The sequence below is a fragment of the Balaenoptera musculus genome, chromosome 9 (assembly GCF_009873245.2).
Source record: "Balaenoptera musculus isolate JJ_BM4_2016_0621 chromosome 9, mBalMus1.pri.v3, whole genome shotgun sequence".
NCBI lineage: Eukaryota > Metazoa > Chordata > Mammalia > Artiodactyla > Balaenopteridae > Balaenoptera > Balaenoptera musculus.
In genome coordinates, this window is record NC_045793.1 from 82,939,825 (window position 1) to 82,966,564 (window position 26,740).

A 26,740-nucleotide genomic window follows, 5' to 3' on the forward strand; every position below is an offset into this window, starting at 1 on the left:
AGATACCATGGGGCAATTCAGAATCATGGTCAAGCAATATACTGAAATTGAGAATTGTAATAGAAAGCGAAAAGGAAAGTAAAATAGGCTGACAAATGATTTTTAAGTTTGCTTGGTTTTGTTTCTATAAAGAGAAAATGATCAAAGAGAAGGATTAACAATAGGAAAAGGTAAGATGAAGTGGATTCCTCAGAACTAGTTCTTAATCACTAGCTTCTCTAGCTCTCCCCCAACCTTAGGTTCTTTCTGGAGGTGGGGGTGGACCGAACTGGAGGATGAGGAATGAGAACTGTGCAGGGAAGGCTGTTCTGTGGATGGTTTTAATTTCGCCCACTACCATCTCTGTACAGCTGCACACTGCTCCAGAGACATTCCACATTATGCCCACTTTCTTTTCTTCTGTGGACAGAGACACTGTTCCTACTTGTACCCATTTCAGAGATACACAGGGGCAACTATACCCCCAAATCCATTAAAAATCAAGCAAGCTCTTACCTAAAGTAATCAAAGCATCACCTCAAGGTGCAAAGACAAATCCCTAGATAACAAGTGTCTGTCCCTTATCTCCGCCGCCACCCCGATGCAAGCTCGCCTTCTCTCCACTTAGATTTTCGGAGGCTGCTGAGCGCATGCAGGTGGGATGGAGCTAGAGAAGAGAGGGGTATGAATTATTTATGAATTCAACCCCCTTGAGAGATTTCCAGTGAAAGTTAGTCTTAGAAGTTACCCACATGTGTGAGTGAGTGTGTGTGTGTGTGTGCACAAGGACATGTAATCCGTGCCACATTTATCTGTCAGGGAGAGGCAGTGGGTAATCCCAATGTCTTAGACATTTTACGAAGAGTACATGACCAGATTTTATCACAGACCCCAAACCAGACAAATTTCTTCTATGTGCTTTTGGTACCTTTGTGGTGACTGGGGTAGCTTAGCTCAGCTTCTGAAAAAACCTACCTGCTTTGAGCCCATTGGGCAGGGGCAATTTTCCTGCCTGACACCGTGGGTGCTTTTGTTTTGCTTGTTTACTTATTTTTACCCCACAATAACATACCCTTTTCTCACCGGACCTCTCGCTACCTGGCCTGGACCTGTCTGCGCTCTGCCTGCCGGCCTGCCTACCCCCTCCTTCCCGGGCTCTGACCACCTGGGGAGCCTGTGTCCGTGTTTGGAATCCCTGGATTGCTCTAGTAGTGGAACTAGACAGATTAGCAGCTGACGCACATTTGACAGAAAGGCAGTGCTGTGCTTTCTTCTTATGCTGCTTCCCCTTCCTCTTTTCCCAAATAGAGATGTAAACACGTGTATTTTCCTGCTTAAATTGAGCGAATTGGTCCTCTGCCTGTGCCTTGATTTAGCTATTGGGCTGAGCCTTGCTCCTCCCTTCCCTGCTCGGATAGGAGCCACTGGGAGCTGGAGCTCCAACTTCCAAATTGAAGCTGGCCTCAGGCCAGGTGACCTTCTCTTTGTAAGTTTCTTTCCTCAGCAGAGTGGGGGTGGGGTCGTGGGGAGCTGGGATCTGTTTGGTGCTGCTGGGGGGTGGGGGGTGGTGAGGAAAGGAGGGGGGTGGAAGAGAGTGAAGGGCTGTTGTTAAACAGTTTCTTACCGTAAGAGGGAGTTCAGACCTAGATCTTTCCAGTTAATCACACAACAAACTTAGCTCATCGCAATAAAAAGCAGCTCAGAGCCGCCGGGCTCTTCTAGGCACTGAGTCGGAACAGGATTCTTTCACCCAGGCATCGCCAGTGGGATCCGCCAGCACCTCCAGCAGCACCATGTGGGTGACCAAACTTCTGCCAGCCGTTCTGCTGCAGCACGTCCTCCTCCACCTCCTCCTGCTTCCCACTGCCATCCCCTATGCAGGTTAGTTTTCTCTTTTCTTCCTTATTATTATTATTCTTTAACTCTCTCTTGCTAACATTTCCTTTTCCTAATGCTCTCTCTTTACCCTGTTCCCAGCATCCTTCCTTAACTCTGTATGTGGTATGGGTTTTTAAAATCTCTCATTTCGCTTTCTTTTGACATTCTCTTTCTGTTTGAAAAGCATTTAAAAAGATACTTAGCATCCCCTCTGTTGTTTCCATCCCCCTCCCCATTGATCCAGCCCCCTCTCACTTAGCCTGATAGTCAGGGATGGTGGGATGGGAACGAGATGCTAACATTGGCTGAACTTTGCTGGTCTGGATAAATTTAAAGCTGAAGAGAGGGGGGGAAAGTGATGGTCAGTACAGCAAGGACATGTTTTTTTTTTTTTTTTTCCAGAGGACAATTTTCCATGACAATCCACTACCCCACATCATTCAGTCAACATTCAGGGCCAAATTATGACTTAATACAGGTTTTCATTTGGAGAAGGCAGATTAAACTCTGAGTACACGCATGTTATAAAAATGAAAGAGAAAGCCTCCCTCCTAAGGTCTCATTCTTTCTGGGTATGGATGCCTGCCCTATTGAAACTGCAGGGCCAAGGAGGCAAAAATTGTGTGACTCTGATTATAGCTGTAGAACTGCTCTCTTCAGTCTCCCATTTTCTCCCCAGAATTTACAGGTTGGGAAGGAGTTGCTTGGGAGTTCATACTGCCTGGAAGTTTAGAGGTTTCATTTGCTGCTTTGGGAAGTTTTCTGTTGTTATCAGGGCAAGAGGAAACATCTGTATTTGGTTCTATTATTGTCGTGGCTGGGATGCCAACGGGAGAAGGTAGTGAGCATCATAGGTGGGCACAGGGGAATAAAAGAATGGAATAAATGCCCAGACAGTAGACATAGTTTTTTTTAATAATATAAGACAGAGAACTGAGATATATCTCAGTTATATCTTTTGAGATAAGTTAAATATGACATTTATCAGACCTCCAATCTAGTTTCCAATGTAATACAAAGGTTGAAAGCACCAAGAATTTGCAAAATGACGAGAAAAATCAGTCCCACCTGGCTTTCTTCAATTTTGTGATGTGTCCCTTTTGGAAAACAACACTGTGTGGGAAGTGTCAGTTCGAGAACATTTATGTTAGATTTCTGAAGAGGTGAAAAAAAAAAGTTCAATCTAGCAGGTTATCACCTTTGAGATGGGTCATGTTAAAATTGATTCTTATATGACATTGCTGGTTTGTGGGATTTTGACTATAAATTGAAATGACAGCTAATATTTTGAGGACTTTCATTTTCAAAGATCAAACTATTGATGGGCTGAAGTAGAATATGGTTACCTGGAATCATCTGTGCTTATGCATGGGGAACACAGTGTGGAAAACCCAAACAGTAGATCAACCACAGACAATGTCTATTTGTTTTTGGCATGCATTGCGAAGTTTTGGCAGGAGATTTACATTTGTAATTATATTTCATTTTGGCTAATGTTGAAATGAGTGCGTTTCCTGAGGATAGGGGGAATGCAGCCCAAGAGTATGCTGCAGGCAAGGAGAGGCCAGTTGGGAATTACAAGTAATAGAATAATTCCTAAAGTGGATAATGCTAAAATTGTTAACAAAAGAGGGTCTGCCTTTGTCTGGGTGGCAACTTTATTTTGATAGTTTTTAAAAAAATAACATTCTTCAAAGTGGAAAACATGGATAGCCCTCTTAGAACATATAAAGAAAGTCTGTTCTTTTTTATATCATCTAACATTGAACATTTAGAATTTTGTTGTTACTTGCTTCGGTTATACTTTTTGATTTAGCTTATGAGTCTGCTGTTTTACCTATTGTGAAATAAGACAATATTTAAAAAGAAGTGGATACCATAATGAGGTGACAACCAGTTATGAGCAGAATATATTATAGAGATATTTTTAGAAAAGTTTCAGAAAACTTAAAGAAATGTTCAATATAATAGACCCAAGCCATCTTTATAGGAATTGGTTTACATAGGATTATCCTCTATCTACTCCCACCTACACTGGATACAAATATCCAATCCCCTCTAACAACAACAACACAACATTAAATGAGCACCTACTATCAAGGAGCCTGTGGGAGATGTACAGATGAACAAGTGAGAAAGAAACCTACATTTGTTTTTTTTGTTTTGTTTTGTTTTTTTTACTGACTCTCCACCCCAATACCTTCATTTTTTTTTTTAACATTTTATTGGCATATAAATGATTTACAATGGTGTGTTAGTTTCCACTTTATAACAAAGTGAATCGGCTATACATATACATATATCTCCATATCTCCTCCCTCTTGCGTCTCCCTCCCACCCTCCCTATCCCACCCTTCTAGGTGGTCACAAAGCACCAAGCTGATCTCCCTGTGCTATGCGGCTGCTTCCCACTAGCTACCTATTTTATATTTGGTAGTGTATATATGTCCATGCCACTCTCTCACTTTATCCCAGCTTACCCTTCCCCCTTCCCGTGTCCTCAAGTCCATTCTCTACGTCTGCGTCTTTATTCCTGTCCTGCCCCTAGGTTCTTCAGGACCATTTTTTTTTTTAGATTCCATATATATGTGTTAGCATATGGTATTTGTTTTTCTCTTTCTGACTTACTTCACTCTGTACGGCAGACTCTAGGTCCATCTACCTCACTACAAATAACTCAATTTCATTTCTTTTTATGGCAGAGTAATATTCCATTGTATATATGTGCCATGTCTTCTTTATCCATTCATCTGTCAATGGACACTTAGGTTGCTTCCATGTCCTGGCTATGGTAAATAGTGCTGCAATGAACATTGTGGTACATGACTCTTTTTGAATTATGGTTTTCTCAGGGTATATGCCCAGTAGTGAGATTGCTGGGTCATATGATAGCTCTAGTTTTAGTTTTTTGAGGAACCTCCATACTGTTCTCCATAGTAGCTGCATCAATTTACATTCCCACCAACAGTGCAAGAGGGTTCCCTTTTCACTACACCCTCTCCAGCATTTATTGTTTGTAGATTTTTTGATGATGAAAGCCACATTTGTTGAGCGACTGTTATGGACCATGTTCTAAAACAAAACTTAGTTAATTCTAATAAGATTGGCATTATTGAATTGACTCATCTTACATGAGGAAACTGAAGTTAAAGAACTTAATTATTTTTTTCTTATTATCTTACATAATGGATAGAGCTGAGATTCCTACCCAAATCCATGTGAATGAAATACGCAATGTGCATTTTCCCTTTTATTTATATTGAATACAGCAGCAGTGAAATCAACTGAAACTCGCTTTAAAAAATCCATTTTGCTAAGTAATATAGGAACAATTCTGTGTTAGAAGTATTATTATGTTATGGTTGAGAGTTCATTTCTAGCTTAGAGGATCAAACCAGGTTTAGGGAGTATGCAATACTCAAGTTGAGTGTGAAAATACAGGTAGTAGTATGGTCAGTACTTAAGTCAGGGGAACACAAAGTGGCTGAAGGTACTGAAGTTAGAAAGTATAAGGACAGGCAATCATGTAGGGCTGGTGTACTGAGTACCTGAGGAGGAGGAGTATGGGCTGGGTTTGGAAAAGTAAGATAGACTAGCATGTATGCTTGAATATCATGCTAAATTACACTATTTTAAACATTATGGGTCACAGCTGGAAGTTTTTGAGTTGACAAGATACCTGACTGAAGTGTGTTGTAGTTGGTGTGCTGTTTAGTGTTGTTTAGTGTTGTTTTAGTTGGTGTGTGGAGGAGAGCTGCAGGCAGAAACAGACAGTGAAGGAAGAGACCAGGAGGAGGATGAATGAGGAAGTGGCATGGAAGTAGAAGGAGGGAAATATCTAGGGAGGTCCCTATTCTCACATTGAACATCATTTCATTTGTAAATCTTTTTGGAAGAGATACTTATGCTGCTTCTCAAATACCAACATTTGATTTAAATCTGACTTGATCCCTTCTTGACATCGTTATTTATGATATTGTTCCCTTCTCTAAAGAAGGGATGAAAACTGTCCACTTGTGAAACCCAAGTCCTAGATAATAGAAATGAAGATTTGGACTTGTATTTATGATTTTTGCCTTTGGGAAGTAAATCTCCAGTCACCACCATTCCCTTCCATTAATTATTTGTGTACTTTCATCTTAACATCTTGCCACTTCAAGCTGTTAATCACTAATCATGTGGGTAGATTTCTCAGAATATGTGGAGCCAGATTCCTGCTTCTTTCCACACCCTGCAAATCCTTTCCTTTGCATGATTTTTCTTTGAAGTCAATGGTTAGTCCATACAGAGAAGAAAATATATGAGGTACTGAGAGAAAAGAGTGTGAGGCCCAGGGACCAGAGGGAGAAATGTGTCTTTCTTCAAGCACCTTGATACATTTGACCCTACTTTCTGTTTGTAGCTTTTCACTAAGAGCCTAATGATTTCAATTTCAAAATAGGGACTTTGGTTTCTTCAGGAAATATAGCTACAGAATGTTTTCCCATACTGAGGGAAGAGGGAAAAGGAGTTGCAATTTAAAATATAAGAAAGCATGACAAAGTTGCAGTGATCTCTTACCCTTTGATTTCATTTCAATGTTTTGTTTATAAACTTCAACTAGCAGTCATGCACAAAAAATAGTAGGGAAAAATATGATCCAAAGATATTTTTGAGTTTCTTCCCAAATTAAGCTTGTCTTTTAACTGTTGTTAAAACAAGCATCAGTTGTTAATACATATGGAAGAGAAAGTTAAAAGTATTTTCAGCAAAGGAATTTTATTTTCAGATGCTGTTTTTGAATGACTTCTGTTTTGAATTTTTCTTTTATTGAAGAAGGAATTAATTTTATTGATGTGTGGATTACATGACGTACAACTAGCTTGAACTTTGCATTTTTGAATAATTAGTTACTGACCTAGTAGATATGACTGAATTATAAGGGAAAGCTTCTAAGTCATGAGAAATAAAGAGTGAGAAGGGAATCTTAGTATCTGGTTCTGATTGCCCCTGATTAGCTTTGTAGCCCCAGACAAGCTTTTCTCTCCTATTTATTATCTAGTAAAGGGAAATCATAGATTTATTTGCTTTTCAGGATACTTTTTGATCTTTAGATGAAAGGTAGTGATCGAAAGTTTATCAGCAAGCAAAAGTAGACTATTTTTATGAGGTACATCCAGGCATTAACACATTTCAATAGGACAGCTGAGGATCTGCAGAATTAAATATAATCAACGATCCCACAGAAACCACTTTTCTCTAGTCATCCTCAGTGCCTTCCTTCATGTTGTATGGTTCTGAGAAAAGAAACCAGAGCATTGACCAGGTATTCTATTTTATTTGGTAATTAGTAAAATACATGTCTGAACTCAATGTTTGTCTTAGACTTTTAAAATTTAGTTTTATGTTCTTCTCTCACACTTAAACATAGGTAATAAATACATAATACATTAGGCCAATTTTAATTCTATACTTTTAGTTAATTGAATTTATTTTATATATATGTGTATATATATATGTATATGTATACATACATATACATACATATATACCACAATTTTTCCACTTTGGCAGATAGTTTTTTGAATAGATTTTCTGCATCCATTAAGCACTATTTGTTTCTGAGAAGTATTCCAATTTATACAGGAATTCAGATGATTTTTATGCTGTGAAACATTTCACAGCACCTAAGAAATTGTGCACTAATGTCAAAAGAAGCAGAAACTCTTAGTGGAGAAACTTATCTCCCATTAACATGGTCCTGTGGCAGAAACCAAAATTTGAAAAGAATAATACCACTTATTTGCTTGGAAGAATAACGGTTTCTTCTCTTATGCCAGAAATTAAAGGATGAAATTTCAAAAACAAAACTAAAACTTTGCATATTCATAACATTTTTAACCCAAATTGATTTCCAAATGATTATAGTTTAAATAGCTCCTTTTAGTTCAAATATAATATAACTTTCATTTTGTAAATTGAGTAATGGGATATTAGCATTTAAGGTAATTAAACAAAGTCACTTGGCAAGTCAATAAGAATGCCAGAATTATCATCAGTCTGCCAACGTTATGCAAGGCATTTGGTCCACACTCAATAAATAACATGTTGATGGATTATTTGGTTGACTGAATTTCTATGTTAAAATGTCTTTTAAATTATATCTGTTCTACCATAGCCATTCCATCTTATAGGGCAAAGAAAAGTTGAAGAAAAGAAAAGAAAAGAAAATGAAAGCATTATTACAGAAATTAGTACCAGTTTTTTGGGGATTGTGTTCTGGAGTTTTATAGAGAACCAGAAATTTAGAGGAATTCATGTTTTCTCTTATTTACTGTGGACTCCAGATTAGGATAGATATTAATGGGTAGCATCTGCATGTTTAGTAAAACAACTGGAGCCAGTGGTTGCTGGCAGACTTAAGAGTATGATGCCATTCTTGGTACCTCACTCTGTTAAGCCATATTTCCAAATTTTCTGCAGAAAAATTTTCACCCTCTTTTCTTGGCACATTTCACCACGTTTAAAGCCAAGAAGTGATTTCCTGTTCTGCCATCCAAGTTACTTCTCTACCGATAGCTTTAACCAAATCTTCAGAAACTGTTTACAAGCCGTTATTTCCACATGCTTTCTTAGCAAGTCTTAGAGAGAGATGGCATCATACGTGTTTAAGAGTGGGGGCTCTGAAGCCAGGCAGCTGGATTTTCAATCAGATCTTCTAAGTCGTCAATTTTCCCATGTGTCTTGGTTTCCGTATCTTAAAAATGTACGTATTATTACTGCCTTTGTTATAAGGGTATTCAAATAATTTGACAGGCAGGGGAGGGGCACCATTATGTCCATCCTTGTTCTACGACAGCTGCAATCTCTTAGACAATTTGATCCTCATTGTGAAGAGGTGATTATCATTAGAAACCAGGTAACTCTGGGCAAATTAAGAATGAAGAAGCAAGTTCTTTCTATTCTAAAGTTATCCATAAGATTAAGTCTCTTGGCATGTTTTAGCTTTGCTCTTCAGCTTTTTAATAGGAGGCTTCATGCTATCTAGGGGCCTGGTAGAATACGTTGATGAAGAAAAATGATATTGCTACATTAAAGGATGAAGTTTTACATACATTTGATTTACTACATTTGGCTTGATTTCAAAACAAACACTTCAGTGATACTGAGAAATAGTGCCCAAAAGCACAGAAAACACTTATGTAGGAAATGAAAGGGCTAAAATATGAATAGTATGAAATACTTTAAAGACCAAGTCAGAAGAATTTACCCAGTGCACCATTTTTAGTGAGAAGTTTCTCACCTGTCATTGAAGTGGCTTATCTAATTAGTACTATAACTTACATAAGGACCAATTGTAGAAGGAAATGACAGATTTAATTATACAGCATGATATGATATGTCCTGGCACTTCCTTTCATACTGTTTGGAGAATACCATGTTATTTATTTCTTAAGAGTGAACTCTGTCCTAATTTTTAAAAGCATCCTTCATTTGAAAGAATGTAGATGAATGACTCTGTATGTGAAGTTATTTTTTCTTCACTGATTAACTATTCCTCTCTTGCTCTTAAGTATCTGAGAGTATCATTACCCACATCACTCCACCCCCCAACCCCTGGAGGTCTGGTATGTTGTCAGATAAAATCATTACCTCGTAGATGATTCTTAGGGATTTTTTTTCTATATGAGCCTTAAAAGCTTTTCCCGTATGTTTTTAAAAAATTATTATTATTAATAGAAGGACAGAAGAAAAGAAGAAACACACTTCATGAATTCAAAAAGTCAGCAAAGACTACTCTAATTAAAGAAGACCCATTACTGAAGATAAAAACAAAAAAAATGAACACTGCAGACCAATGTGCCAATAGATGTATTAGGAATAAAGGACTTCCATTCACTTGCAAGTAAGTTGCTTCATTTCGTTCTTAGAATAATTTTCCAAATATGGCATGGACTCATTATCATCATCTTTTTTGTATTCAATGCAATGTACTCTTAAAATTGTAAGCTTGATTTTAGTTTTAACTCATTGCAACAGAAGACTTAGCTCTCATTTGATGGAAATATGAGTAAGGGAGAACACATAAACTGAGATCTTTTAGAATCCACAGGGGCTTTAGTTATGGAATTTATATTTTCTCATCTTATGAACAATTGAACTTTAGGAACTAAAATTCAATTAGATTAACTTTTTATCTCTCTAATATTTTACAATATTCTATTCAGAGTAAACTTTTTTTTTTTTCCTTACAAGAGGAGTGGAGGAATTTTCAGAATAGAAGTTGCCCAACAACCAAAACTTACTGCAACTTGTATCATTGTCTTTAGGGATGTACATAAAAAACATTGAGATAATCAGATAAAAAAACTAGAGGGATTGGTGTCAGCAGCAGAGGCTGTTTAAAAGAAGTTAGCGGGTAGTGATGATGAAGTTTTAGGTGAAAAGTGATGGGGCAATTCAAAGAGGCAGGAGGGAACTCAAATGGAGAGTTTTCTTATCTTTTGAAAGTTTCTCTGTGACCTCCCAGGGAAAAATTCCTTACAACTTTGCCAGTATGCCAGAGGATAAAACTTGGAGTTTGGGGCCATGAAGGTGACAATTTCATCTGAATAGTTTTCCAAATTGCCAGAAGAAAATGCATTTCCTAGTTCTTCATAAATATTCCCTCCCCACACTTACTTTCCACCTTTTTATTCCCTATTTCATCCCACTTTAACAGGAGTGCACATGGCATCCTGTCACTTTTGAATTCTACTCTATTACATTTGGGTAGTTAACACATAATGTGAACACAGATTTTAGTAATGTCATGGCAAGAGGTCCTAAATTCGTCTTGCCTTTCTCAGAGAAGTAAGTGTTATGGGTCTGAGGAGAAAGGACATGGTTAGAGGAGGTCTTCAATAGATTTAGCAGGAGGAGAGACTATCTCTTTTCTATTCATTTAGATCTCCTCTGGAAGTATTTTTACAGCCAAACTGCCACTTTCAGGGAGATATTTCCTGGCACTGGGAGTGGGGAATTAACTTTGCAAGTAATTCCTATGATAATTCCTTCTTTCCCTGACTTTCCTAGAAAAGCCTTGAGATTTAAAAAAATAAATTAGAGAAAACTACTCTCAATCAACATCTCAGCTGTGTAGATTTATGGAGATGTTCTTCTGGCAATTGAGGAGGTTGGATTTATGGTATTTTCCCCTTTCAGGGTTAGAAGGGCAGGGCAAAGGGAATGGGAGAACCACATCTCATTGTTGATTTTTAACTTTGAATCTGAAAATACACTCTCCTGGATCCACAAGTAAGGAAAGTATTGCTAAGCCTCGATTTTCACATTAGTCAGCCTTATGCCTAGAAAAAAAACAAAACAAAACAGCTTTCCCTTTGTTTTACTTAGGAGAAACTAAATGATTTTGCTGCATTGGAGAACACATGTGACCAGATTAATAAAACTTTACATATCCCATGTATATGAGGTTTCACGCTTTTCAACCATATTCTGGTTGAGTTATATTTAGTCTCCAAATTTATGGCAACCTGTGCAGAAAACCACATGTAGTGATACCAATGTACAGCTAAAGTTCTCTGCTCAGAAACGGTGTCATCCTTCACACTTGTGTATCCTAAATATATATACATACTTATTTGGAATCACTAAATACATTCCTTATTCAGAATCGAATGGACATACTTGTGATACTCTGAAAGTAGGTTCTTAATGAATTAAAGATCTTTTTGAGGACTTGTTACATGAACTAGAATCATTGAAAAACAATGGCAAACACATTAAGATGTTTGGAAAATATCAACAATGCTTTGTGAAAGCATCTGTGATTCAGTGGGCATGAGGTAGAGGTCTCAACTTTTCTTTCCTCTTGAGAAGGTATCAACAATATTGACTTTATAGGGACTGAAGTTGTGTTTTGCTGGATGAGAAAGATGACCAGAATGCCTGATTCTAAGCGTTTCAAAAAATTACTGCACATGAACTGACTCAAGAGATGAAAATTTCTAACCATGACTGAGTAACTGGTACTGGAATTGCCCTTCTGCCATAAACAACTCAACAAAATAAATTATTGTAAGGAAGATGATAGTTAAAATAAGGCTAAGAGAAAGACTCCTAAAGTCAAACTTAAAAGAAAATATGCAACTCATGGAATTTGTCAGCTTGGATCCAGTCCATATGGAGGTGTAAAATGATACAAGCAAATACAGTTTTCTGAGAGTATATGGAATTGTAATGGAATGAGAGAAAAGGGTGAACGAAATCAGCAAACTGGAAACCCTGTCACCCACTTTCCAGATGGAATCCCCTTTGTATTCACAGAAGCAAATCTCACATGTTCCTGATGGGGCTCATGAGTCACTTGCAAGGCAATCTCATGTCAAAGCCATATTACTGAAAAAAAAGTAGTAGTTTATATATGTGTGGTACACTTTTATTTTAATGTTAAGTGGCAGGTATTTGAGTCTGTAATTTTAAAATTTCTTTTTAGGTGTTCGTTTAGTTGTTATCTTCATATATATTCTTTATCTAATTACCGTGCTTTCAAGGTTATTTAACTCTCTCCCCCCAACACCCTACAATAGGGAAATAGGAAATTTTACATGTATTGCATAATTTTACTATCTACCAGATCAAAATTCAAATATATTATTAGCCAGTTTTTCTCTTATCAAGTTATTCTGCCACAGTTGCAAAAATAGACTTTTATGTTTGTTCTTTAATACTATTTCAGCTGTAAAATGTTCTTGTAGGTGGACATTTCAAAATCTCTACATGTAAATCAAAGCACAAAGTTTATACATATAATTTTTGAAGTTATTTAGATATAGAATAAAATGCACTATGTAAAAATACAAAATAATAGTTAAAATATTTTAATTTTATAACACCTTTTTAATATTTGTTTTATAAAAGTTATTTCCCCTTACTTAAAATTACTTAAAAGTTTTTACAATGTTAAGAAATAAATGACTAATTTGAACTACATAAAATTATAAGAAAATTATGTGCTTTCAAAAATATATGATCTGGAGGAGGACCTTCAAGATGGCGGAGGAGTAAGACGTGGAGATCACCTTCCTCCCCAAAAATACATCAAAAATACATCTACATGTGGCACAACTCCTACAGAACACTTACTGAATGCTGGCAGAATACCTCAGACTTCCCAAAAGGCAGGAAACTCCCCACGTACCTGGGTAGGGCAAAAGAAAAAAGGAAAACCGGAGACAAAAGAATAGGGACAGGACCTGCACCTCGTGGAGGGAGCTGTGAAGTAGGAAAAGTTCCCACACACTAGGAAGCCCCTCCACTGGCAGAGATGGGGGGTGGGGGGGGGAGTTTCGGAGCCACGGAGGAGAGCGCAGCAACAGGGGTGCGGAGGGCAAAGAAGAGAGATTCCCGTGCAGAGGATCAGAGCCGACCAGCACTCACCAGCCCGAGAGGCTTGTCTGCTAACCCGCCAGGATGGGTGGGGGCTGGGAGCTGAGGCTTGGGCTTCGGAGGTCAGATCACAGGGAGAGGACTGGGGTTGGCTGCAAGAACACAGCCTGAAGGGGGCTAGTGCGCCACAGCTAGCTGGGAGGGAGTCCGGGGAAAGGTCTGGACCTGCCTAAGAGGCAAGAGACCATTGTTTCAGGGTGCACGAGGAGAAGGGATTCAGAGCACCGCCTAAATGAGCTCCAGAGATGGGCGCGAGCCGTGGCTATCAGCGTGGACACCAGAGATGGGCATGAAACGCTAAGGCTGCTGCTGCAGCCACCAAGAAGCCTGTGTGCAAGCACAGGTCACTATCCACACCTCCCCTCCTGGGAACCTGTGCAGCCCGCCACTGCCAGGGTCCTGTGATCCAGGGACAACTCCCCCTGGGAGAACACATGGTGCGCTTCAGGCTGTTGCAACTTCACACTGGCCTCTGCCACCACAGACTTGCCCCTAATTCCATACCCCTCCCTCCCCCTAGCCTGGGTGAGCCAGAAGCCCCTAATCAGCTGCTCCTTTAACCCCCTCCTCTCTGGGTGAAGAACAGACGCCAGAGGGCGTCCTACATGCAGCGGCAGGGCCAAATCCAAAGCTGAACCCCAGGAGCTGTGCGAACAAAGAAGAGAAAGGGAAATTTCTCTGTGCAGCCTCAGGAGCAGAGGATTAAATCTCCACAATCAACCTGATGTACCCTGCATCTGTGGAATACCTGAATAGACAATGAATCACCCCAAAACTGAGGCGGTGGACTTTGGGAGCAACTGTAGACTTGGGGTTTGCCTTCTGCAACTAATTTGTTTCTAGTTTTATATTTATCTTAGTTTAGGATTTAGAGCTTATTATCATTGGTAGATTTGTTTATTGATTTGTTTGCTCTCTTCCTTTATATATATATATATATATATATATATATATATATATACACACACACACATATATTTTCCTTTTTCTCTTTTTGTGAGTGTGTATGTGTATGCTTCTTTGTGTGATTTTGTCTGTATAGGTTTGCTTTTACCATTTGTCCTAGGGTTCTGTCTGTCCATTTGTTTTAGTATAGTTTTTAGTGCTTGTTATCACTGGTGGATTTGTTTATTGGTTTGGTTGCTCTTTTTTTTAAATTACTTTTTTATTTTAATAATATTTTTAATTTTTTATTTTAATAACTTTATTTATTTTATTTATTTTTTTCTTTCTTTCTTCTTTTTTTTCTCCCCTTTCTTCTGAGCCATGTGGCTGACAGGGTCTTGGTGCTCCAGCCGGGTGTCAGGGCTGAGCCTTTGAGGTGGGAGAGCCAAGTTCAGGATATTGGTCCATCAGTGACCTCCCGGCTACTCGTAATATCATTCGGTGAGAGCTCTCCCAGACATCTCTGTCTCAATGTTAAGATCCAGCTCCACTCAACGACCAGCAAGCTACAGTGCTGGACACCCCATGCCAAACAACTAGCAAGACAGGAACACCACCCCAACCATTATCAGAGAGACTGCCTAAAATCATAATAAATTCACAAACACCCCAAAACACACCACCGGACGTGGTCCTGCCCACCAGAAAGACAAGATCCAGCCTCATCCATCAGAACACAGGCACCAGTCCCCTCCACCAGTAAGCCTACACAACCCACTGAACCAAACTTACCCACTGGGGGCAGATACCAAAAACAATGGGAACTACGAAACTGAAGCGTGTGAAAAGGAAACCCCAAACACAGTAAGTTAAGCAAAATGAAAAGACAGAGAAAAACATAGCAGATGAAGGAGCAAGGTAAAAACCCACCAGACCAAACAAATGAAGAGGAAATAGGCAGTCTACCTGAAAAAGAATTCAGAGTAATGATAGTAAAGATGATCCAAAATCTTGGAAATAGAATTTAGAAGATACAAAAAACATTTAACAAGGACCTAGAAGAACTAAAGAGTAAACAAACAATGATGAACAGCACAATAAATGAAATTAAAAATTCTCTAGAAGGAATCAACAGCAGAATAACTGAGGCAGAACAGATAAGTGACCTGAAAGATGAAATAGTGGAAATAACTACCGCAGAGCAGAATAAAGAGAGAAGAATGAAAAGAATTGAGGACAGTCTCCGAGACCTCTGGGACAACATTAAATACACCAACATTCGAATTATAGGGGTCCCAGAAAAAGAAGAGAAAAAAGAAAGGGTCTGAGAAAATATTTGAAGAGATTATAGTTGAAAACTTCCCTAATATGGGAAAGGAAATAGTCAATCAAGTCTAGGAAGGGCAGAGAGTCCCATACAGGATAAACCCAAGGAGAAACATGCCAAGACACATATTAATCAAACTATCAAAAATTAAATTCAAAGAAAAAATATTAAAAGCAGCAAGGGAAAAGCAACAAATACATACAAGGGCATCCCCATAAGGTTAACAGCTGATCTTTCAGCAGAAACTCTTCAAGCAAGAAGGGAGTGGCAGGACATATTTAAAGTGATGAAAGGGAAAAACCTACAACCAAGATTACTCTACCCAGCAAGGATCTCATTCATATATGATGGAGAAATTAAAACCTTTACAGACAAGCAAAAGCTAAGAGAATTCAGCACCACCAAACTGGCTTTACAACACATGCTAAAGGAACTTCTCTAGGCAGGAAGCACAAGAGAAGGAGAAGACCTACAATAAAAAACCCAAAACAATGAACAAAACTGTAATAGGAACATACATATCAATAATTACCTTAAATATAAATGGATTAAATGCCCCAACCAAAAGACATAGACTGGCCAAATGGATACAAAAACAAGATCCGTATATATGCTGTCTACAAGAGACCCACTTCAGACCTAGGGACACATACAGACTGAAAGTGAGGGGATGGAAAAAGATGCAAATGGAAATCAAAAGAAAGCTGGAGTAGCAATTCTCATATCAGACAAAATAGACTTTAAAATAAAGACTATTACAAGAGACAAAGAAGGACACTACATGATGATCAAGGGATCACTCCAAGAGGAAGATATAACAATTGTAAACATTTATGCACCCAACATAGGAGCACGTCAATACATAAGGCAAATGCTAACAGCCATAAAAGGGGAAATCGACAGTAACACTATCATAGTAGGGGACTTTAACACGCCACTTTCACCAATGGACAGATCATCATCCATAATGAAAATAAATAAGAAAACACAAGCTTTAAATGACACATTAAACATGATGAACTTAATTGATATTTATAGGACATTCCATCCAAAAACAACAGAATACACTTTCTTCTCAAGTGCTCATGGAACATTCTCCAGGATAGATCACATCTCGGATCACAAATCAAGCTTTGGTAAATTTAAGAAGATTGAAATTGTATCCAGTATCTTTTCCGACCATACTGCTATGCGACTAGATATCAATTACAGGAAAAAAACTGTAAAAAATACAATCACATGTAGGCTAAACAATACACTACTAAATAACCAAGAGATCACTGAAGAAATCAAAGAGGAAATCAAAAAATACCTAGAAACAAATGACAATGAAAACACTATGACCCAAAACCTACGGGATGAAGCAAAAGCAGTTCTAAGAGGGAAGTTTATAGCAATACAATCCTACCTCAAGGAACAAGAAAAATCTCAAATAAACAACCTGCCCTTACACCTAAAGCAATCAGAGAAAGAAGAACAAAAAAAAATCCAAAGTTAGCAGAAGGAAAGAAATCATAAAGATCACTTCATAAATAAATGAAAAATAAATGAAGGAAACGATTGCAAAGATCAGTAAAACTAAAAGATGGTTCTCTGAGAAGATAAACAAGATTGAGAAACCATTAGCCAGACTCATCAAGAAAAAAAGGGAAATGACTCAAACCAACAGAATTAGAAATGAAAAAGGAGAAGTAACAACTGACACTGCAGAAATACAAGGATCATGAGGGATTACTACAAGCAACTGTATGCCAATACAATGGACAACCTGGAAGAAATGGAAAAATTCTAGAAAATCACAACGCTCCAAGACTGAACCAGGAAGAAATAGAAAATATAAACAGACCAATCACAAGCACTGAAATTGAAACTGTGATTAAAAATCTTCCAGCAAACAATAGCCCAGGACCAGATGGCTTCACAAGTGAAATCTATCAAACATTTAGAGAAGAGCTAACACCTATCCTTCTCAAACTCTTCCAAAATATAGCAGAGGAAGGAACACTCCCAATCTCATTCTATGAGGCCACCATCACTCTGATACCAAAACCAGACAAAGATGTCACAAAAAAAGAAAACTACAGGCCAATATCACTGATGAACATAGATGCAAAGATCCTCAACAAAATGGCAAACAGAATCCAACAGCACAATAAAAGTATCCTACACCATGATCAAATGCGGTTTATCCCAGGAATGCAAGGATTCTTCAATATACACATATCAATCAATGTGATCCACCATATTAACAAACTGAAGGATAAAAACCATATGATCATCTCAATAGATGCAGAAAAAGCTTTTGACAAAATTCAACACCCGTTTATGATAAAAACCCTCCAGAAAGTAGGCATAGAGGGAACTTAGCTCAACATAATAAAGGCCATATATGACAAACCCACAGCCAACATTGTTCTTAATGGTGAAAACCTGAAACAATTTCCACTAAGATCAGGAAAAAGACAAGGTTGCCCAATCTCACCACTCTTATTCAGCATAGTTTTGGAAGTTTTAGCAACAGCAGTCAGAGAAGAAAAGGAAATAAAAGGAATCCAAATCAGAAAAGAAGAAGTAAATCTGTCCCTGTTTGCAGATGATATGATACTATACATAGAGAATCCTAAAGATGCTACCAGAAAACCACTAGAGCTAATCAATGAATCTGGTTAAGTAGCAGGACACAAAATTAATGCACAGTAATCTCTTGCATTCCTATAAACTAATGATGAAAAATCTGAAAGAGAAATTAAGGAAACACTCCCACTTACCATTGCAACAAAAAGAATAAAATACCTAGGAATAAACCTACCTACGGTGACAAAAGACTTGTATGCAGAAAACTATAAGACACTGATGAAAGAAATTAAAGATGATACAAACAGATGGAGAGATATACCATGTTCTTGGATTGGAAGAATCCACATTGTGAAAATGACTATACTACCCAAAGCAATCTACAGATTCAGTGCAATCCTTATCAAACTACCAATGGCATTTTTCATAGAACTAGAACAAAAAAATTCACAATTTGTATGGAAACACAAAAGATGCTGAATATCCAAAGCAATCTTGAGAAAGAAAAACGGAGCTGGAAGAATAAGGCTCCTGGACTTCAGACTATACTACAAAGTTCCAGTAATCAAGACAGTATGGTACTGGCAGAAAAACAGAAATATGGATCAATGGAACAGGATAGAAAGCCTGAGATAAACCCATGCACATATGGTCACCTAATCTTTGATAAAGAAGGCAAGAATATAAAGTGGAGAAAAGACAGTCTCTTCAATAAGTGGTGCTGGGAAAACTGGACAGCTATATGTAAAAGAATGAAATTAGAATACTCCCTAACACCATATACAAAAATAAACTCAAAATGGATTAAAGACCTAAATGTAAGGCTAAACACTATAAAACTCTTAGAGGAAAACATAGGCAGAACACTCTATGACATAAATCACAGCAAGATCCTTTTTGACCCACCTCCTAGAGAAAGGGAAATACAAACAAAAATAAACAAATCATACCTAATGAAACTTAAAAGTTTTTGCACAGCAAAGGAAACCATAAACAAGACAAAAAGACAACCCTCAGAATGGGAGAAAGTATTTGCAAATGAAGCAACTGATAAAGGATTAATCTCCAAAATTTACAAGCAGCTCATGCAGCTCAATATCAAAAAGACAAACAACTCAATCCAAAAATGGGCAGAAGACCTAAACAGACATTTCTCCAAAGAAGATATACAGATTGCCAACAAACACATGAGAGGATGCTCAACATCACTAATCATTAGAGAAATGCAAATCAAAACCACAATGACGTATCACCTCACACCAGTCAGAATGGCCATCATCAAAAGGTCTACAAACAATACATGCTGGAGAGGGTGTGGAGAAAAGGGAACCCTCTTGCATTGTTGGTGGGAATGTAAATTGATACAGCCACTATGGAGAACAGTATGGAGGTTCCTTAAGAAACTAAAAATAGAACTACCATATGACCCAGCATTCCCACGACTGGGCATATACCTTGAGAAAACCATAATTCAAAAAGAGTCATGTACCACAATGTTCACTGCAGCTCTATTTACAATAGCCAGGACATGGAAGCAACCTAAGTGTCCATCAACAAATGAATGGATAAAGAAGATGTGGCACATATATACAATGGAATATTACTCAGCCATAAAAGGAAACGAGATTGAGTTATTTGTAGTGAGGTGGATGTACCTAGGGTCTATCATACACAGTGAAGTAAGTCAGAAAGAGAAAAACAGATACTGTATGCTAACACATATATATGGAATCTTAAAAAAAAAAATTTATGAAGGATCTAGAGGTAGGACACGAATAAAGGCACAGACATAGAGAATGGACTTGAGGACACGGGAGACGGGTAAGCTGGGACGAAGTGAGAGAGTGGCATGCACATATACACACTACCAAATGTCAAATAGATAGCTAGTGGGAAGCAGCCGCATAGCACAGGGAGATCAGCTCGATGCTTTGTGACCACCTGGCAGGGTGGGATAGGGAGGATGGGAGGGAGTCACAAGAGGGAGGGGATATGGGGATATATGTGGACATATAGCTGATTCACTTTGTTATATAGCAGAAACTAACACACCATTGTAAAGCAATTATACTCCAATAAAGATGTTAAAATATAATATGTATATATATATATATATATATATATATATAAAATCTGGAAGCAAAAAATCTTTATTCTTAGAAAATCTATGTGTTTTTCTTAATTAGATGCTTATACATGGTGACATTATAATTAGCATGAACATGGTTAAGAAGGAGTTTTAATACTATTTCTTAATCGAAAGAAAATAGTTCAGAATTCGAACTTTATTTTCTGTATTTTAAGAAATGGTAACACTTAATGTGTTGAAAATTTTAAGTACTTTACTATTCTCAGTTAAGGGATTTTTGTATTTATCATTTTGCTTTAGAAATACTTTTTTCAGTGAGCAAGAAAATACCAATATAATACTTAGCTATAGGAATGATAATTTTAGGAGTTAACACATTTCAGCAATTTTTGTCAAGATGGTATATCAAAAGCATATTCTCTCTGATGTTAGTAGTTGTTTATTTAAACTAAAAATGCTTATGCAAGCAAATCCATTTAGGAAACATTGACTTATGTAAAGTTACCTAAGAGCAGGATTTTCATCGCCTTTATAAGCTTAAATGCTTTATAACTCACCAAGAAGTGATATTATATGCAAAATTTCCCAAACATTTGATTTTAGATCCTTCTTTTCTGGAGAATCTCCTGGGGTGGTGATTTGTCTAACACATTTTAGGACATGTCACATTAGAATGTGCTTTATACAATTACAACCTTTAGAAGTTAATCATGATATTTCAAATATAATAATTTGTATATAACTGCAAAAATGTCTTCCAACTTGCTGTGTACTTACAAAAAAAAATAAAGTCTTCAGAAATATTCCAAGTAGTTGTGCTATATATTGATTTTGCTTGTTGAAGCCCTCATTCTTCTATGTGTCATTTAGAATAACATGAGAACATTTCAAATTTTATTCTATCTGATATTTAAATCTACACCTATAAAAATTTAATTTTGTTCTGTCTTATTTGGCTATCAAAATGGTAGGTTCAAATATCCCTCATGTTTCTGTATATGTAATAATGCGTCTGTTTTTATATTGCCTTCCTTGTTTAAACCAGGTGCCTATTCTTTAAAAACTGTATAAATAGTAGTATTCCTTCTTTTCATTCAGATATTTTTTTCAGGGCCTTTGTTTTTGACAAAGCAAGAAAGCGATGCCTCTGGTTCCCTTTCAATAGCATGTCAAGTGGAGTGAAAAAAGAGTTTGGCCATGAATTTGACCTCTATGAAAACAAAGGTAACTGGCTTCTCCCTAAATATTTCGTAATGAAACAAAGTATAAAATATATGTAATTGCCTGCCACAGTGCTCTTTCTAACTGATTTTTCCATTATATCATGGATCTATTATGAAGTCAATTCATCTATTAAGACAGATGACACTACTGCCTTGACTATTTTCAGTATGGTACTTTAAAGACACTTTTTCCCAAATTTTCCATAGTTAGATTATCCCTCCCCTCTTTGTTTATTTCTGGTAACATCTCCCAGAACTGATATTCTCCACAGTCATTTTAGAAAGTGCCACCTTAAGTTATTAGTTTAAGACATTTTATATAACAGCAAATTTTGAGCTTACTATAGTATTATAAATTTTAATAACTTTGGATAATTAATCTAAGTTATAGTGATGATTTCTGATAACAACAAAACGTGGAGGTTTTGAAAAATTAGCTGGATCTATTCCTAGTTACATACTTTTAAAAAATCTTTGAAAGAATTGAGACCATATTATTAGTTAATTTGCCTACTTTGGTAGTTTGATATTATATTCACAAGGTATTTATTTTGTTCAAAAGTGGATTTATAATAATAAAATAATTGAAGAATGTTTATTAAATGTGTATTTTACAGAATAAATCCCTCATTACACAAAATAATAATCATGAATTATGTTTATGATAATACTATTTATTTCAATTTTAATGTTTTCTTTAATTCATGTTAGAAAATAAGATGATCTCTATATACCCCAATAATTCTGTAAATCCTAAACATAATTCATAATCTAGTATAAAACCACCTTTAATCTTCTAGGTTGCTAACAACTGTATATACTATTATTGGATAGAAATATACAGCTTGTTTCAGTTTGACTGTCCTATAATTTAGCAGCTGATCTGTTAGCAAAAATATGGAAAATAACAATCAGCATAATGTAATTATCACATACACACACATACACAAAAACCCACACAATTTTACTGATATAAAGACAAATCAGTTATTTCCATTATCTTAAAGTAACTTTTTGAATTCAATATAGATTTACAAATTTTTGTTTTTAATATGTTCTTAAAATGGTCTGTGAATTTGAGCAAATCATTATGCTAAATAAAATTTGCCTGTCCAGTTGAGTATAAAGAATAATCTACGTTAAGTAGGTAGACTAATCTCTACAGTTATCCAGGTATATACTCACAAAATTAAAACTTCTCAATGGTGTTTTTTGTTTGTTTTGGATTACTCTGAAATGTATTATTTTGAAAATATTAGCAGAATTTTTAGGCAAGAAATTTCAATATGATTTGTGATGGTTTATAAGCATTACTTAAAGATTTGAATGGAATTTTATCATTTTTATTTTTAATATACACAGCATATATGTTACACATAGTTATAACATTTTTCTCTGCTTTCTTCTGATAGACTACATTAGAAACTGCATCATCGGTAAAGGAGGTAGCTATAAGGGAACGGTATCTATCACTAAAAGTGGCATCAAATGCCAGCCCTGGAATTCCATGATACCACACGAACACAGGTAAGAATAGCATGAAGAAAAGAGGATAGAGCCTCTCTTTTATAGGTGTGTTACCAATCCCAGGTTAGTGCTTCAGAATAATCCTACAGTTCTATAATAATTTAGCCAACTTTGCAGAAGTGTATTAGGCCACAGCTTATCTGAATTTGTAACTGATATTTAGCCAAAGAATAAAAAATTATTATTAAGATGTAGCCTAACATTTTTTCACCTCGAAACCTCAATTTATAGATCTTGGTGTTTGGGAAGAAATAATAAAAAAGTAATTAAAAAAATTTTTTTTCCCTCTCTTTGCCTGCGAAAAGGCACAGCACTCTGCAGCTGGAGTGGAGAGGCTGCCTGTGATAAGTTGGAGATGGAAAAGATTCTGATCTTACCCAGGGGCCAAATGTTCTTTAACCATGGTGGTTCTCAAACTTGACTGCACATTAAAATCACCTGCTACAAGCCCTTAACAAATCCTACCACCCGGGCATCAACACAGACCAATTAAATCAGAATCACTTGGCACCCAGTATTTTTTTTAAAAGTTCCCCAGGTGATTCTAAAGCACAGTCAAAATTGAGAACCTCTGCTAAAAATTCATGCCTCAGATTGACCAACTTTCCCATTTCACCTAGTGCCTAATGACTAGAGAAAACTTTATTCCTTGGAAATTAAATGTCTATAGTGAAGAGAAGAATTGTGTTCATTATAACAGATGAATGCTATTTAAAGATGAGTAAACATAATATCCATAGGCTCATTAGTCTGAGAATTTTAATCATCATGGAGGAGAAACATAGATATCTACTCACTAGAGAGCCATATATAGCCAGAGTTTTTCAAGACTTATTTCACAAAGAATTTTAACAGGAACTAAAGCAGTTTAAAACAGCTCTCCCTGGTTATTAGATGCATTGGAAGATTTATTTACCATGTGCCAAGTACCTTGCTGAGCAGTATACCTGGTTTATCTCATTTAATCCTCTCAAGAACCACAAAGTAGGTGATTTTATTAGTTCTATTTTTTATATGGTGAGACTGAAGAGCAAAGATCCTTAGTAACTTTTCAAGATCATGCACAACTAGCAAGTGGTATGGCCAGAACCTGAGGCCAGCCAGTGTCACTCTGTATGCTGTGTTTTAACAACCCCAGGGCCTTAAACACCCAGCAAATCAGTAGGATACGTGCTGTGACCTGTTTTTGCAATAGAGGGAGTAACTTGCCTTGATGAATCCACTTTTTATTCCATTTCATTCATTTGGTGGGAGGCAAAACTATGCAAGATGATATTACTTCAGTAAACAGAAACCGAGTTCATTGGCCCACGTAAAAAGAAAAAGAGTTGGTTGCTCTACACTGGGATCAAACCTGTGATTCTGGCCTTGTTAACAACAGCTAGTAAGTGTCCAAGCAGATCAGCTTTACAGTGTTTCAATAACAGAAAACAACTAATTTTTCCAAATTCATTACTTATGAATTACATGAATACCTCCAAAACATAGTTTTATCTTTACATTACAAAACAAACAATGTAATTGGTTTTGTCCTCTCATAAGGATTTGCATGGCGTCACTCCCTGCATAGTGAGGAAAACATTTTGCTTAAATAGATGGATCTAAGTTTTTCATGAACAAAGGAATGGCGTTTGAAATCAATCCTACCCTAGTTGAGGAGAGTACACTGGATGACCCAGTAGAGGTCTTATTTCAACCCAAATTCTCTATGATTGTGATTCTCTGCTACAGGAGTACATGTGAAATAGATCTCCCTGGGAACTGGCTTCCCAGTCCAATCAGCTATTTTACCAACAAACATTTCCTTGTGATATAAAGCTTTAGGGCTGAGAGGACCTTGTACATTAATCATTTTTTTAAATTTTATTCAATGGGAGCAACACATTTTCATCAATTAGCAGCTTATTGGAATATCTACATGCTAGGTTAACACTTTTAAGTGTTAACTAAAGATTAACTCTATGGAAAATTGAAAGAGAAATATATATCTATATATGTCTGTCTAGAGGAGTGATTTATTGTCAACTCCCTAAATTGAAATATTTTACAAGTGGCTTAATGGGAAGATGATGATAGATGATGAAATTAGTATAGAAGCTTAACTAGAAAACCAGGTGACCTGATATCTACATCTATATCCTTCACTGGCCACCCAGCATTCATTAAAGAAGCAGATGATGGAATGGATCAAGTTTCCTATGAACACAGTTCATATTAAAAGAAAAGAAAAGGTGGCCAGCACCCAGAAGATCTAATTTATGTTTCAAAGTATATTTGGATGTAACTCAATTTTAAATATTCCTTCACTTATCTCTCTAAAAATAGAGCCTTGCTCACAAGGACAGAGAACCAAAAATAGTATATATGTGAGTAAAAGTTTATTAGAGTTTATTACAGGGTGTGTGTGCAATAGGTTCTCATAAACGTGTGTTGAATGAACACATAGAGTGCAAAGAGCAGGGCTAGGCTTCATTGCTTGGTCAAGTATGGGATACTAAAGAAAAGCAGACGGAAAACTTCAGAACACAAAAGAAAACCAGTTAATCGGGGTAGAAAGTCATATATACCAAAGACTGAAGAGAAGAGATGACCCATTCTGCTCTTTACCCTGCATGTCCTAAAGAGGCATGTGATATGCATTGATATAGAATTGTGGAAAGCAGCACACATTTTTCTCTTCATTTTTCATTTTTATTAACTCCAGTGGGAAAACTTTATTCATCTTTTAACCATAGCTAGTTTTGATTTCTACTTTATCTCTTTCCCTTCCTACTTGCGTTTTTCCTACTAAACTGTTGACTTATTCATTCACTACTTATTTTTTTTTAATTAATTAATTAATTAATTTTTGGCTGTGTTGGGTCTTTGTTGCTGTGTGTGGGTTTTCACTAGTTGTGACGCCCGGGGGCTACTCTTCATTGCGGTGCACGGGCTTTGTAGTGGCTTCTCTTGTTGTGGAGCACGGGCTCTAGGTGTGCGGGCTCAGTAGTTGTGGCTCACGGGCTCTAGAGCGCAGGCTCAGTAGTTGTGGTGCCCGGGTTTAGTTGCTCCGCAGCATGTGGGGATCTTCCCGGACTGGGGCTCGAACCCATGTACCCTGCATTGGCAGGCGGATCCTTAACCACGGAGCCACCAGGGAAGTCCCATTCACTACTTCTTCTCTGCTTTACAAATCCACTGGAAAGGTATATGTGTGTATATGTATATGTGTGTGTGTGTGGAACAAAATCTCTAAAACCGTAGATATTTTATATGTGTGCATTTAACATGTGTTAAATCATTATTTAGTTTTTTAAACTTAATACATAAAATGATATAAAATGAAGGAGCTTATAATAATCTAATTCATTCCATTCATCTCGTAAGTGAAGTTGAAAACCCAAAGAGTAAGTAAATTATCTAAGGGTTAGTGTCATATACTAGTCAAGTGATACATATGGGGCAACAATGTAGATTTTTGTGATTAACAATAACTTATTCTCAGTACTATACTATATCAAGCTTTTTCAGAAAATAGAGTTCAGAAAATAGAGGGGATTTTCTTAGGTAAATTTGATTAATGCAGTACTTTATGAAAAAAATATAAAGTAAAAGTCAGTTTTGATTCTATCAGAAAAATGAGTATTTCATTATAAATTTACTATGAGAAATTGGAGAACTGGCGAAATGAAAGGAAATAATTTTCACACAATGGCACAAAGATTATATTAAATTATTCTGGAATAATGGGGCTAAAACTAAGACAAAAGATGACTTATTTTTCATGAAATACTGAAAATTACTGTTAGGAACCGTAAAGTCATGATAGGTTTTCATTATATTATAATTTTT

General features: G+C 36.7%; 1 protein-coding gene across 3 annotated transcripts in view; it reads left to right on the forward strand.

Moving 5' to 3' along the window:
- Positions 1 to 1,394: 1,394 nt before the first annotated feature.
- HGF (hepatocyte growth factor) overlaps positions 1,395 to 26,740 on the forward strand; it is an 81,910-nt gene continuing 56,564 nt past the window's right edge. The window contains exons 1-5 of one of the 3 annotated variants that reach the window (XM_036863601.1): positions 1,395 to 1,465; positions 1,734 to 1,860; positions 9,577 to 9,742; positions 21,271 to 21,383; positions 22,795 to 22,909. In XM_036863601.1, coding sequence (XP_036719496.1) covers positions 1,773 to 1,860; positions 9,577 to 9,742; positions 21,271 to 21,383; positions 22,795 to 22,909 — 482 coding nt within the window. In that variant the 5' untranslated portion in view covers positions 1,395 to 1,465; positions 1,734 to 1,772. Of the gene's footprint in view, positions 1,466 to 1,617; positions 1,861 to 9,576; positions 9,743 to 21,270; positions 21,384 to 22,794; positions 22,910 to 26,740 lie in introns of those variants that run through there. The other 2 variants (XM_036863602.1, XM_036863603.1) reach the window with 2 other exon arrangements.